The following is a 14,747-nucleotide window of genomic DNA, read 5'->3' as shown; positions in this document are numbered from 1 at the left end:
GTACACGGGTGCCGGGACGACCAAGTACGGCGAGAATATGCGATCGGAGTCGGGCGCGGAGGCTACTGTTGAGAAGTATCCGACGGCCGATACGACTCGCGAGAGCGAACAGCCGACGCGTGCGTACAATGCGTACGCGGGTGCGGACACCGGAGCTTACAATGCGTACACGGGTGCCGGGACGACCAAGTACGGCGAGAATATGCGATCGGAGTCGGGCGCGGAGGCTACTGTTGAGAAGTATCCGACGGCCGATACGACTCGCGAGAGCGAACAGCCGACGCGTGCGTACAATGCCTACACGGGTGCGGACACCGGAGCTTACAATGCGTACACGGGTGCCGGGACGACCAAGTACGGCGAGAATATGCGATCGGAGTCGGGCGCGGAGGCTACTGTTGAGAAGTATCCGACGGCCGATACGACTCGCGAGAGCGAACAGCCGACGCGTGCGTACAATGCCTACACGGGTGCGGACACCGGAGCTTACAATGCGTACACGGGTGCCGGGACGACCAAGTACGGCGAGAATATGCGATCCGAGTCGGGCGCGGAGGCTACTGTTGAGAAGTATCCGACGGCCGATACGACTCGCGAGAGCGAACAGCCGACGCGTGCGTACAATGCCTACACGGGTGCGGACACCGGAGCTTACAATGCGTACACGGGTGCCGGGACGACCAAGTACGGCGAGAATATGCGATCCGAGTCGGGCGCGGAGGCTACGGCGCAGAAGTATCCGACGGCCGATACGACTCGCGAGAGCGAACAGCCGACGCGTGCGTACAATGCCTACACGGGTGCGGACACCGGAGCTTACAATGCGTACACGGGTGCCGGGACGACCAAGTACGGCGAGAATATGCGATCCGAGTCGGGCGCGGAGGCTACTGTTGAGAAGTATCCGACGGCCGATACGACTCGCGAGAGCGAACAGCCGACGCGTGCGTACAATGCGTACGCGGGTGCGGACACCGGAGCTTACAATGCGTACACGGGTGCCGGGACGACCAAGTACGGCGAGAATATGCGATCGGAGTCGGGCGCGGAGGCTACTGTTGAGAAGTATCCGACGGCCGATACGACTCGCGAGAGCGAACAGCCGACGCGTGCGTACAATGCCTACACGGGTGCGGACACCGGAGCTTACAATGCGTACACGGGTGCCGGGACGACCAAGTACGGCGAGAATATGCGATCGGGGTCGGGCGGGGAGGCTACTGCTGAGAAGTATCCGACGGCCGATACGACTCGCGAGAGCGAACAGCCGACGCGTGCGTACAATGCCTACACGGGTGCGGACACCGGAGCTTACACAGCGTACACGGGTGCCGGGACGACCAAGTACGGCGAGAATATGCGATCCGAGTCGGGCGCGGAGGCTACTGTTGAGAAGTATCCGACGGCCGATACGACTCGCGAGAGCGAACAGCCGACGCGTGCGTACAATGCGTACGCGGGTGCGGACACCGGAGCTTACAATGCGTACACGGGTGCCGGGACGACCAAGTACGGCGAGAATATGCGATCGGAGTCGGGCGCGGAGGCTACTGTTGAGAAGTATCCGACGGCCGATACGACTCGCGAGAGCGAACAGCCGACGCGTGCGTACAATGCGTACGCGGGTGCGGACACCGGAGCTTACAATGCGTACACGGGTGCCGGGACGACCAAGTACGGCGAGAATATGCGATCGGAGTCGGGCGCGGAGGCTACTGTTGAGAAGTATCCGACGGCCGATACGACTCGCGAGAGCGAACAGCCGACGCGTGCGTACAATGCGTACGGGGGTGTGGACACCGGAGCTTACAATGCGTACACGGGTGCCGGGACGACCAAGTACGGCGAGAATATGCGATCGGAGTCGACACCGGAGGGGACAGCATCTCAGCGTGGGGAGCGTGAATGGAAGTCTAAGAGAGGCGAGTTTGAGCAAGCAACTGAGTCGGAGGATGAAGCCAAGATGGAGAAGGATAGGAAAATGATGCGTGCATTTGCTCGTGACGTCGCTTCGTAAAGTCTCTGGGTCCCCTTTTTGGTGGTGTTCTCAGTCATCATCGTACGAGATCGAGCAAATGTTGGCTTCATTGAAAGGTTAGCAGAATTGACTTCTAATCATGGTGACAATTTGTCCCTTGCATTGTTAGTATTCATTTTTTATTACAGTAAAATTGAAAACAGCACGGAAATGCAGCTCGGATTATAACTAAGCATGTGAGCTAAATTTCTACGAATACTGCCACGGATTTAATACTCCTTTCGACATCTCACTTCCATGCAGGTATCTACAGTCTTGTGTATAGGCAGACATACTTTGACCGGTAGATTCCGTAATCCATAAAATTCGATGACCCAAAACATTTTTTGCCTTGTCGAGCATCACGAGTACTCAAACAAGTGGATTAGACCGTGATCGCTCGTCCTAAAACAATCTCTGCATCTGAGACGAACACCAAAACGTGAAGCTGCAATCAACAAATTCGTTATCTCCAAACTCCAGATTGTGTCGCGATCTGGAATTTAGATTTGCATCCTTGTTTGTATTCGCGCTGATCACTCGCCGTGCCTTCATTCTCGATGCAGAGTGCATGCTCTTCAAGCTCCTTTGGACGTTTTTCACTTGCATCCTTGATGATATCCATTCGTCCTTCAGTCACTTAGCAATCTTCCGTGTCGACAACACCACATCCAACCCCCTCAAGCAACAATGTCCAGCATCCCCACGACGTTCAAGGCCTACCAATTCGCCAACTACAGCGACGCTCTCACTGAGACCAAGTTAAACGCGGCAGTCCCACAGAAACCACTGGAGCCCAATCATGTTCGCATTAAGGTACTGAGTGCCGCAGTGAACCCTCTCGACTACAAGCTGCACTACTTTGGCTCAATGGCCATCGCACCCCGGAAAAGCCTCTCGGAATGGGTATGGACTTGTCGGGCGTTATCGTTGAGGTCGGCAGTGGCGACGTGCGCGGCTTTAAGGTCGGCGACGCCGTCTTCGGCTCGGCCGACATGCAGTGCATGGGAAGCTTCGCAGAGTACATCACTCTGGAAGCCGACCACATCGTCCACAAGCCGAGTAACATCACAGTCAACGAGGCTGCCGGTGTATCGATTGCTGGACTTGCCAGCTACCAGGGTCTAGTTAACCGCGCCAAGGTACAGAGAGGACAACGTGTGCTCATTCTGGGCGGTGGCAGTGCTGTTGGACAGTCTGGCATCCAGATCGCCAAAGCTTTCGGAGCTGAAGTCATTACGACCGCCAGTTCTCGTAACAAGGAGCTAGTCAAGTCTCTTGGAGCCGACCAGGTGATCGACTACACTTCGGAGAAGTGGGTCGACGTCCTCGCCGAGCATTCCGTGGACATTATTTACGACTGCGCCGTGGAGTCCGAATCTTGGTCCACCGACGCTCAGAAGATCCTGAAGAAGAACAGTGGTCAGTTTTTGACTATCGGTGTTGTCGAAAACCAAGCGGACTCGCCTATCGGTGCGAAGCTTATTCAGTATTACTGCCACCCTATTGCGGAGGACTTGGAAGGCCTTCGCAAACTGATCGAGGACGGCAAGCTCAAGACTACGATCGACTCGGTCTACCCGTTTGACAAGCTGCTGGATGCTATCAAGCACCAAATGTTGGGTCGTGCACAGGGCAAGATCATCATCGAGATCGCAAAGGAGTAATTTTGCTGACAAGGTAGCGGATGAGACTCATCATGAACAACACATTGCGTAAACGTAAATTTCACCGCTTGCGTTTATAAAGAGACAATCATAATTTATACTTACGTTGAAAAGAAGAAACATTACGCCAGTGTTTTACAAGTTGATTTTATCCATGTTAGACATTGTTAGCTCATGTTTGGACACTACGCAACAGCTTGTCATCCCGGGAAGTGACGATCATCGAGAACGTTCTCTCAACACTTCATCAATTTTGCTGCTTGGAGTCCGAGATCAAGTTGGACTGCAACATTCAACAGCTTTTTATATTACAACCGCCGAGAGCAAACCATGGGGGAAATGCGTTAAAAATTGTCAGCTCCTCATGCTCTCTTGGCGTAGATAACCCTGCAGGCTAACTTCTTTGTACAACGATTCGGTGCTCAGGTCACGAACTGCAATGATTCGTCGGCGGCGTCACTTTTGCACCTCCCAAAAACTTCAATATCCACTTCAGACCCGCCGGAAGAATCTGAAGTTTGACGAGAAGACTGGCTATTGGTCGCTTTTCTTGCTTCTAGTAATTATCTATTGGTCAAAACCTTGATTATCAGACATTCTCAGAAATCGTGAAAGGGCCGCTTGTCCAAAGTTGTAATACTTTCCAAGAGGCAACACGGGTGCAATTTACGCAGGGCACTTTGAGAAACTCCACATTCCGCTCATTTGAATCAGCTCTCACATTTGAATTGGCCACACACCACAGCGTTTCGTTCTAGAAAAAAAAACTGTTGTGACCATCACTCCACAGCCTGTTGCCTTTCTTTCAATCGACGCCACTTCCCAATTTGCGAGCGCTCCGACACAAGCGAAAGGCAGCCATGGCAGAAGCGCATCAAGCCATCGGCGTCTTCGACGAGCACAAGCGCGGCGTGGAGCTGCTGTACTCGGACGAGGGCATCCGCATCTCGTTCACCATCCCTCCGCCTCACGAGATCCGGCGCAGCGTCGTCCGCGAACTTTTCCACCTGCAACGAGCCGCCAAGCGTGGCGTGTACCCGGCGCCGCCGTTTGTAGCCATCTTGACAGTGGTAGCGATTTCGGTGATCGTCGCGTTTTCCCCTACCGAATCCTGGTGGCGCAGCGGACCCATCTCGGTGGTCGTGTGGCATGTTGGCAACTTCCTCATGCCCTACTGGCACTTGTTGCCCAACTCGATCTACGTGGCGTATCTGGCTGCGTGGGCGGCCTTCCTGGGTCTCTTGTTGCTCATGGCAGTGCAAAGACTGTTCCTACGTCTACTTCTAAGCTACAGAGGCTGGTTATACCTCGCTCCAAGACAGAAGAGCCGCGTGGTGATGGCCTGGGCCGCTTTGTTGAAGGTTTTCGGTGGCCGTCATCCTCTGACCTACTCTTTCCAAGACGCTCTACCCAGACTACCCTTGCCACCTCTCAAAGACACCATTCAGAGATATCTTAAGTCAGTACATCCTCTACTGACTTCAAAAGAGTACGAGGAAGTGGAGCGCATGGCCGACGAGTTCGTACACAAGGAAGGCCCGAAACTCCAGTTCTACCTGTACCTTAAGAGCTGGTGGTCGTCCAACTACGTGACGGACTGGTGGGAGAAATACGTGTACCTCAAAGGCCGCTCGTCTCTCATGATCAACAGCAACTACTACGCTCTACCTGGAGCCAACCTCGACTTCAGTCTCACTAAAAAGCCTGTTGCCTTGGCCGCCGCTCTGGTGCACGAGTTCCTTCTCTTTAAGCAAGATCTGGACAGAGAACACCTCGCCCCGCAACTTATCCGTGGCATTGTGCCACTCTGTATGAGTCAATACCAACGCATCTTCTCGTGTACTCGCATCCCAGGCCGAGAAACAGACACACTGAAGCTGTATCACCACAAATCCAAGCACATTGCCGTGTTCTGCCACGGCCGCGTGTTCAAGATGCCACTGTTTGAAAAAGGTCAGTACGGTAAATTACTTACCAAGTTTGAGATCCAGCGGCAATTCGAGTGGATTGAAGCCACGGCCTTGGCCACAGGAGCTCCCTCTAAAGCGGAGGAGAACTTGGCTGCTCTTACTGCCGCTGGACGTATTGAATGGGCGGAAAATCGCGAGCAATTTCTGTCTAGCGGCGTGAACAAACGCTCATTGGAAGTGATTGAGTCGGCGGTGTTCGTCGTGGTGCTGCAGAATGATGTAGCCAAAGACTGGACGTCGATGGGCAAAGATCTGATTCATGGAAATGGCGGTAACCGCTGGTTCGATAAGTCCTTTAACCTGGTTATTTACAAGAACAGTGTTGCGGGTATCAACGCGGAACACGCATGGGCTGATGCTCCTGTGATGGCTCATGCGTGGGAACAAGTTTACACAACACAATGTTACACGATCCCATACGACGATAACGGAGACACATTGGTGCAGTCCGAAGACGAGCGCGAGTCAAAGATACCGCCATGTAGAATGTTACAGTGGGACTTGTCCACAAGTCTTGAAGGCGCTGTACTTAAGTCACTTTCAGATGCCGAGAAAGCCATCAGCGACTTTGACCTGAAAGTCATTTCGCATACGGATTATGGCAAAGGGTTGATCAAGAAGTTCCGAGTGAGTCCTGACGCCTTCATTCAGATGGCACTGCAACTTGCGTATTACCGTAACTCGGGAACAATTACGCAGACGTACGAGTCCAGTATGACGCGGTTGTATCGTGACGGTCGGACAGAAACTGTACGACCAGTGACGGATGAATCGAAGGAATTTGTACTCGGTATGGTGGACCCTAAACTGTCCGATGCTGAGAAGTTGAAGCTACTGCAACAAGCTTGTGACGTCCATCAGGACAGCTACCGCAACGCTATGAGCGGCAAGGGAATCGACCGGCATTTGTTCACATTGTACTGTGTGTCGGTGGGTTTCGGCCTCGAGTCGCCCTTCCTGAACAACGCACTTAGTCGTCCGTGGCGACTTTCGACGAGTCAACAGCCGCAACAGCAAACAGACAACTGGCGTCTTGTTGAGAAAGCTCTGGAAGGGACGCAGTACTCTATGGATGATGCACGGTGCCCTGGCGGTGGCTTTGGTCCTGTCGCTGAAGATGGCTACGGAGTCAGCTACATGGTCGCAGGTGAGAATATGCTCGGCTTCCATATTTCCAGCAAGAAATCGTGTACGTCTACTAGTTCAGACAAGTTTGCTGAAGATATCGAGCAAGCACTTGCCGACCTCAAGGCGCTGTGGCACCCCAAGGAGTAAATTACGAGCATAGCAACAGTGTTTTCACAGATTTTAAGAGTGAATGTGTTTTTGCCATGCAATTGGATAGAAATGGCAAAAGTGCACATGGTTTGTTTTATTTGCATCAGAAAATTGACGTTTGTTGCCATTGCGAGAAAATCAAAGTTTTCTCGTTGGAAATCTCCACGACGACGGTTGGACATCTGCAGCTTGATGGCGTCGAGAAGCTTCTCAAACGGGTGCACTGAGTCGATAGTAGGTTTGACTTGACCTGCCTCGACCAACTTGGACAGGCTTTGAATATCCTCCGAGTTCGGGTGCAAGAAGAGCTGGTGGAAAGCTGCACTGATGGGAGACTCGATAGGCTTCGATCCCATGCCGATGGTCACGAACTTGCCGATGTTCTTCTTCAACACCTTCTGAGCGTCTGTGGCCCACGACTCGGGCTCCACGCCGCAATCGTAGATCAAGTCCACGGAATGCTCAGCAAGTACAGTGCCCCCACTTCTCCGACGTGTAGTCGATGACCTGGTCAGCACCGAGCACTTTAACGAGCTCATTGTTGCGAGGACTGGCCGTAATGACTTCAGCACCAAGTGCCTTTGCGATCTGGATGGCAAATTGTCCAGTAGCGCTGCCGCCGCCCAGAATGAGCACACGCTGACCGGCCATTTGGCACACAAGCCAAGCAATGTTACATTCAACGAAGCTGCTTGTGTACCCATGGCGGGTCAAACCAGCTACCAGGCGCTCAACAACCTCGGAAAGCTAGAACTTGGCATCAATGGCAAAGTATTCGGCGAAACTACCGCTAGCAGTGATGTCCGGTGTGCCGTACACAGCGTCACCAACTTTGAAGCCACGCACGTCACCATTACCGATCTTAACTACGACACCAGCCGTGTCAAAGCCCATTCGCAAGGGATTTTCTGGCGTCGGACCCGTCGGCAAGAAATGAGATCCGAATAGAAGAAGCTTGTATTCGAGTGGATTGATAGCGGCGCTCACGACCTTCACACGCACCTGTGTGGACTCCAAGGGCTTCTGCGAGATGGTGCTGAGCTTGGCTTCCTCGAGCACATCACCGTAGTTGGCGAACTCGTAGGCCTTGAACGTGGTGGGGATGCTGACCATTGTGTGATGTGGGGAAAGTAAATTGAAAAGTGAGTGAACTTGCCAAGTTCGATAGTTGCCGTTGTTGCGTCAACTTGAAGCGAACATGCACTCTGCAAACAGAAATGAAGGTGTGCATCAAGTGATTACTGCGGACAGCGGACACCACTTTACATGTGCAAAGAGACCGTGATCGTCGTTAGCGGAGCCTAAGTTGATGCACGTTTGAGCGCAGCACAATAGGATTGCGTGAATTACTCTCACGCAATCCTTCTACGAACGTAAAAATGGGAAAGTTATAAAACAATTCTGATAATGAAGTACAAGTACTATACACAGGACAAAACACCATTTGTTGCTGTTTTTTTCAAGCCAATCCCATCTGGATTGTCATCAGGATATAGCGTGATGTTCAATAAAACCACGGTATTAATAGTAGCACGCTTTTGTCATGTAAGTAGTCTTGCTTCACCCTACTTATTATTAATAGTCCTTTTGCTCCGCCGTGCTCATAAGGCACACTAATTGACATGCGCATTCGTTTTGGTGTCCTCGCAGTAGTATTTGCGTGTATCGGAAGTTTGTGCACAACTGATTGTAAGGCGAAGTCCATTGATAGCACCAGCCTCCACGGAGGATTCCACGCGATAGGGATCAACAAGCCTTCCTCCAGAAGTTATGGCATGAGTGATTTGGCTGCGAAGGGCAGCGCGATCGAAGAAGAGCGGACGGGAAATATCGATCCGAAGGTGATCCAGAAGCTCTTAAAGGCAGACGACATTAAGGCCGCATTAGACGACTACGACAAGCAAGTGGCCTTGTTTACGAAGTGGATGGCGGATGAAATGACGACGTCAGCTATCCTTGGTAAGCTATCGGAAAAGGACAAGATTATCGAGAACATGCCGATTCTTGCGAAATTCAACGATTTCCGAAGTACTTTTAGGTACAACGAAAAGCTGACCGACTGGCTTGACACTAAAACCCTCGACGATATAATTGCAACACTGAAGGCTTCAAAGACAGAACCAATGAAGCTGAAATTCACCGCGATGTACAGGAGTGGGGTAACTCCTGACGCCTTTGCCGCGGCAATCGCGATGGTAACAAACGCGAGGAGACAGTGATGGCAGAAATGGATTAAAGGCGCCTTTATGGCAGTTTAGGCGAGTATAAACAATTCTATTTCTCAGGCCGTTTCGCAAACAAACGGCTGTTCTGTAATGCTGAAACTTAGCGCAACGTTTCTACAAAGTTTCAACCGTCAATTCAAAGTTTTAACAGAAATGATATTTTTGAAAAGGCGAGATTTTTGCCAATCACAGCTTTTCACGATAATCAAATTGATTGGTCAAAACTCTCAGGAAACGAAAAAGCACAAGTCAAGACCGGGATAATGGTACGAAGTCGTCGCCTGTGTTTGTGTCTCCTGTGTTAGTTAATCCCCGTTATTATATGCGCGCAGCTCTTCTACTCGTTCTTTAAGACGCTGGTCGGCAAGGAAGTGGCCGTAGAGCTCAAGAACGACGTCGCGCTCATGGGTGTGCTCGACTCTGTGGATCAGTATCTCAACATCAAGCTCCTCAACGTGTCGGTCGTGGAAGGCGACAAGTTTCCGCAGCTGGTACCTTACAAAACTTAAGACACTTGTCTCGCAGCCTCTAACTCCTGGTGTATCTATCTAACACTCGCAGATGAACATGAAGAACTGCTTTATCCGCGGAAGCTCCATCCGCTACGTTCAGATCCCGGCGGGAGAAGTGGACACAGAGCTTCTACAAGACGCGGCACGTCGTGAGGCCACCGCCAACAAACAGAGCTAGAGGAGGACACAGGAGATAGTTGGAATATCTTAATAGGACCAGAATCCTTTGGTTCATAGCATCCACTATGTCTCCTGCAATCAAGCCGACAGTCGATGATCATTGTTGTGTAAGAGGAGTCTGTTGCACAGGTTTTGCTGGATGATGCCAGTCGGATGATATAGTTTTTGGTTGCGTAAGACGTTGGCGAAGGAGCCGGGGCTAACGAGAATAAAGCTTCAATCGACGCTGTGGTGCACAATGCACCTGACCTACCTGTGTCGTCACACGCAGTGCGGGAAAGTTGCACTGAAGAAAGTCTTCTGCTTAAAAACAGATCCGAATTTTATAAAATAAACTTATTGCCTTGAAATTTAAGCTTTCAAGGCAATTAGTTTAAAACACAATTTCTTCTTGTCACCTTTACTAAAATTGAAACATCTCAAATCGACTAAAGGCACACAAATAACCCTGCACGACGCGTTCAATTATTTTGCTACATTTACCAGCACAGTTTACCGGGGAGGTACTTGTCGATGATATCCTGGTAGTACGGCCACAGCTTCTCCACGTCTGGACGCACATCTGCCTTCGTGTACAGGTCGAACTTGTTGAACTCGAGCACCCAGTCCAGCAACTCCTCGTCGTCTTCGCTCATCAGGTGCTTGTACTCCTTCTTGTTGTGCCACGGGTAGCACGAGTGGTAGCGGATCATCGCCAGACCTTCCTCGGGGATAGTAGTCTCGTTGAACTTGAGCATCTGGTACAGATACTCGTCGTGGCCCCAAGCGAACTTGAGGTTCTTGAAGCCACAGTGCGGCTCGTACATGCCAGAGTCAGTGCTGTAACGCGAGTCGCTCATGTCCGGGTTGGTGGAGTTGTACTCCGGGAAGACAACCGAGTCAGGAATCTTGCAGCCTACAACCCACGTGTCTCCTCCCAGAGCCCACTGGTCTCCGTCAGCGGTGCCCTCCTGTCCGTCTTCAGGGTGACCCCACAGGTACTGGATCTTGCCCATATCGTGCAATAGACCGACGAGTTGGAACCAGTCCGGGTGACCGGCAGTACGGATACCCTCCGCAGTCTGTAGCATGTGCTCGAGGTTGGGCAGTGACGAGTCCGGGTCGGACGAGTCCACGTATCCCTTGAGTGCCGCGAAAGCCTCCCACACAGTCATCTTGGTGTTGGAGAAGGAGCCGTACTTGGCCTGCATCTTCTCCTGGAAGGCTACGGTCTGGTTCTTGCGCATGAGTGCGTAGTGGCGAGTGACGAGAGCGTGTCTGTCCGAGTCTTTGTAGTTGCGGAATTCCTCCTCCGCCTTGCCAGCAGTGACCTTGCCGGTGACTTCGAGCGAGGGCTTGTGGGCGGCGACGGTGTCTCCAGCCATTGGAATGAAATGGTGGTGAAACGTAGAGAGATGTCGGGAACAACGGCAAAAGAAGAATGAGTTTTTGGTCTAGCTAAGCTGAGCAGAAGGAGAAGAGGCTATCGAGGGTGTTGATTTCCCGAATGATGAGTCATTGAACACCGTGTCGTTGGTTTGCTGACCATGGCCGACCGCCGGGATCTCGTCATGAATCGTGAGGCTGTATTCAGGCCACAAAGCGTTGAGGTACCACACTACTACGTAGTATGTATATACCTGAAAGTTTCAGGCTGAAATCCAGGGATCCAAGTTGGGATTCCCAGCTTTCCCAAGTTGCCAGCTCGCTGCCGCAGTTCTCTCAGCTCCTCCATCTTAGTTAAGCTTAGCGAGCTTTGTCGAGCAGTGAACGCTTTGATATAGTACTGTAGCTTTTACTTACCGGTACACACTTCAACTACACCGTAAGTGCGCAAACTTGAAGTTCAGTGTACCCATCCCAAATTTGGAAACATGAATTTCCCGGCGATCGCGATATGGTGGCAGCGCCGAATGTCGCTCTGTTGCGTCTGGAGACTCTCCAGTGGACTCCACTGTGGAGAGTACGCACGTATTAACACATGTAAGCTTTTTGCAGGAAGCATCTGCGCAATGCACACAGCACACTGCCATGCTGCGTGTCACTGACTCAATGGTCCTCTTCAATGATTAAGATGACCAACTTCAAACACACATCTCACGAAAAACCAGGCAAAGCTTCAGGAGCAGATTGTGAACTTTACGAAGAAGTTCTGTCGTCTTGGAGGACATTGAAGACGTAATTGAATGATTAGAAACAACTCCACGGAAACGACATTGTCATCACTGTTTAACGCATTCGATGCTTGTCGTTGGAATCAGCAAAACTGCAACCACCAAACGGGAGCTGATTTGGCCAACCAGTTCGTACAGTTTCGGATTACCCTCGATAAAAGGCTGGAGTCTGGATAGGATGTGATTGTTAGTTTACCGCCACACCTCCGACTCTTTCGCTTCAATTTATGAGAATTGCTCAGCTGAAACACGACTTTTGTTTTCATTATTTTTAGGCACTCGTTATCTAGCCCGACTGGGTGTGAAAGAGTCAGGCTACATTGCCCGACCCAACCCGACGGATGCCCGACTGACCCCGACTAGATAAAGGTTCAGTTGTGCAATCACAGGAAACGCACTCCAAGTATACGTGTCCAGCGCGTATACACGGATATTAAGACTCTGAATCTGACGAAGAGGTCAGAGCATTCAATGTACTCCGTTCACAGCGGATCCAACTTAGCACTCAAAAACGTTTTTAAAGTAAAACGATTGCTAACTTGTTAGGCTTACGCGCACATGCAGAGGTATCGATAGCGCAAATACTGTAGTTCCTTTCTGTTCAGGTAGCTAAGTCCGTCGGCCCCAGCAAACACTTCAAACGCCAGCAAGACATACATCCCGCAGTTAAAACTGTCGACCTGAACGCCTAGATTTCCACGATAGGGAGAGACACGATACTTTCGTGGGGCGAAATTTGGCAGCTGGGTCACTATCTTCTCAGTAAGCGCTCGGACTCCAATCATGTATGTAGAAGCCATTGGGTCGTACACGACTGCCTCTGTGCGCTCCACATCCACCATAATACCACACCAATGGTTCTTGTTGCAGCATACAGGGATCAGAATTTTCTCGGTCGACAAGTTCTTGAACATGTCCGCGAATACCGTCATCGGGACTGAGACAGCACCATGTTCCATTGGACCGATAACATTTGTATCCACAGTTATAATACTGGCTTTGGACTCGAAGAGCGAGGACATAACAAAGCTAATAGTATCGTCACTTAGTTGAGTTTTCCCAATGAGGTCCAGTATTTCCGCCCTAACTCACATTACGGAAAGTTAGCATGAGCTGAAACGATTTTGTACAACGACAAAATACATACCTTTGATGACAGCAGGGGGATAGCCTTCAGTTTTGCTGGAAGAATGGACTGCTCTGTGACTTGAAACGACTGCGGCATGGTGACATCGAAATCAATACTCTCCGCCCAACTCAGACCTCTCTCGATAAGTTTAATGGATTTTGTAGCTGTGTGCCATTTCTTCATGATACCCATCGTTCGTGTTGAATACAAACCAATCCCAGCAATATCCAGCACCACACCCTGTTCGCGTAGTCCTTTGTATTTTGCCTGCAGTTTTGCGACTTTTCCACTGCATGTTCGAATTTGTTCGGGACGTAAAATTCTCGTTATAGAGTCCGATTGTATAACCAGCTTCGTTGGTGGTAGGCTGGATACGGTTCGAGCTGTAGGCGCCTTAAACTTGAAGCTTGTGTCAACCATCTTGAACTTTGTGAGAACAGCAGCCGCGGATTCGTATGTAGCGTCGATAGATAACACACTTTCAACTGTGGCAAGGCTTAAATTTGCCGCGTAAAGTTCCGAGTCTTCTTTCGCCATATCAACAGCTTTTTTGCGGGCTGCTTTCTTGGCTTTGGGGGTTAACTTTGGCCTTCCTCGTGACCTCGGAGGACTTGCGATTTCAAACGGCGTGTCCTCTGCAGCTGCCTCTAGGGGCGCGTTTAATGGAATTTCATCGTTAATTAGTAAAGCTCCACAATCTCCACGTGAACTCTCATTGCCTATACCGCTCGATTCAATCGTTTGTGAAGACTCTCCAAGCTCTCCACAATGGCCCGACTGACCCGACTCATCCGACTGCCCCGACTGACCAGACCGCTCTGACAAGTTTGCTATGTGATTATCCTCCTCTCTTGCCGTTGCGAAAGCTGTGACTTCTTCGTCTGGCTCGGAAACGCATGTAGCTGGTACAGATGTGTCTGGTAAAAGCTCCTCCGGATCGGGCTCGCCCACGGCTCGGGTAGGATCTTCGAACTCACCTCTCTTGAAACGACCTGCCACTTCTTGAAGGTACTGCATGGCATCTTGATACTGTGCCATACCAAAATTTATCGGACCAAATGACCTTATCGGACCTGTACCAAAACTAGGGTACGCTAAATAAAAACCCTCAAAATCAATTTATTAGTTTATGGATTAGATATTGTGGCCCACACACTAAACATTATTATTACAGAAGGCGGGGAGCGAGATGGCGAGGGGCGATGACGGCGGCGGCACGTGTGACAGGAGGGTGGCGACAACGGCATGCAGCAGGAGGGTGGCGACGACGGCATGCAGCAGGAGGGTGGCGGCGGCGACAAGAGGGGCAACACCAAGGACAGGAAGGACAACAAAGACGGAAGGAGCGAAGGGGACAACAACAGCGGGCGGATCCTCAAGGGCTGTGGTGGCTTGCCCGGCAGGGCGGGCGGCAGGCTGCCCGTTGGGTGCGTGCCTGCAGGTGGCACTCCGAAGGGCGGACTTCGATGGTATCGTCGAGTCATCCAGCTATCAGCAGCGAGGATGCCGCCGCCAGGCCCCGTGCAGACCCCGCAAGATCTATTTCCCCACCCGGCAGGGCGGGAAGCATGCTGCCGGCCGATAGCCCGCTGGCGACGCACCAAGTCCAGATGCTT

At 51.4% G+C, this 14,747-nt stretch overlaps 6 protein-coding genes across 6 annotated transcripts; 4 read left to right on the top strand and 2 right to left on the bottom strand.

Annotated features, from left to right (window-relative positions):
* Positions 1-3,021: 3,021 nt before the first annotated feature.
* On the top strand, positions 3,022-3,684 carry PITG_18367 (alcohol dehydrogenase, putative; the record flags this gene model as incomplete). The annotated part of the gene is made up of 1 exon (XM_002997768.1): positions 3,022-3,684. One exon carries the CDS (start codon positions 3,022-3,024, stop codon positions 3,682-3,684), a length of 663 nt encoding a protein of 220 aa, XP_002997814.1.
* Positions 3,685-4,374: 690 nt separating this feature from the next.
* PITG_18366 (choline/Carnitine O-acyltransferase, putative) lies at positions 4,375-6,929 on the top strand (the record flags this gene model as incomplete). The annotated part of the gene is made up of 1 exon (XM_002997767.1): positions 4,375-6,929. One exon carries the CDS (start codon positions 4,545-4,547, stop codon positions 6,927-6,929), a length of 2,385 nt encoding a protein of 794 aa, XP_002997813.1.
* Positions 6,930-8,554: 1,625 nt separating this feature from the next.
* PITG_23125 (secreted RxLR effector peptide protein, putative) lies at positions 8,555-9,151 on the top strand (the record flags this gene model as incomplete). Its single annotated transcript, XM_002997766.1, has 1 exon — positions 8,555-9,151. The coding sequence occupies one exon, from the start codon at positions 8,555-8,557 to the stop codon at positions 9,149-9,151; it is 597 nt and encodes a 198-aa protein (XP_002997812.1).
* Positions 9,152-9,489: 338 nt separating this feature from the next.
* PITG_23124 (U6 snRNA-associated Sm-like protein LSm2, putative) lies at positions 9,490-9,847 on the top strand (the record flags this gene model as incomplete). The annotated part of the gene is made up of 2 exons (XM_002997765.1): positions 9,490-9,648; positions 9,719-9,847. Coding segments are annotated over 2 exons (288 nt in total), but the record flags the coding sequence as incomplete, so codon positions are not given.
* Positions 9,848-10,328: 481 nt separating this feature from the next.
* Positions 10,329-11,213, bottom strand: PITG_18364 (inositol oxygenase; the record flags this gene model as incomplete). Its single annotated transcript, XM_002997764.1, has 1 exon — positions 10,329-11,213. One exon carries the CDS (start codon positions 11,211-11,213, stop codon positions 10,329-10,331), a length of 885 nt encoding a protein of 294 aa, XP_002997810.1.
* Positions 11,214-11,674: 461 nt separating this feature from the next.
* PITG_18363 (uncharacterized protein) lies at positions 11,675-12,961 on the bottom strand (the record flags this gene model as incomplete). The annotated part of the gene is made up of 3 exons (XM_002997763.1): positions 11,675-11,782; positions 12,129-12,171; positions 12,813-12,961. The coding sequence occupies 3 exons, from the start codon at positions 12,959-12,961 to the stop codon at positions 11,675-11,677; spliced, it is 300 nt and encodes a 99-aa protein (XP_002997809.1).
* Positions 12,962-14,747: the final 1,786 nt, after the last annotated feature.

Source organism: Phytophthora infestans, genomic scaffold (assembly GCF_000142945.1).
Source record: "Phytophthora infestans T30-4 supercont1.67 genomic scaffold, whole genome shotgun sequence".
Lineage (NCBI taxonomy): Eukaryota > Oomycota > Peronosporomycetes > Peronosporales > Peronosporaceae > Phytophthora > Phytophthora infestans.
The sequence above is the reverse complement of the archived record's forward strand: the minus strand, read 5'-3'. Positions and strand labels throughout refer to the sequence as shown.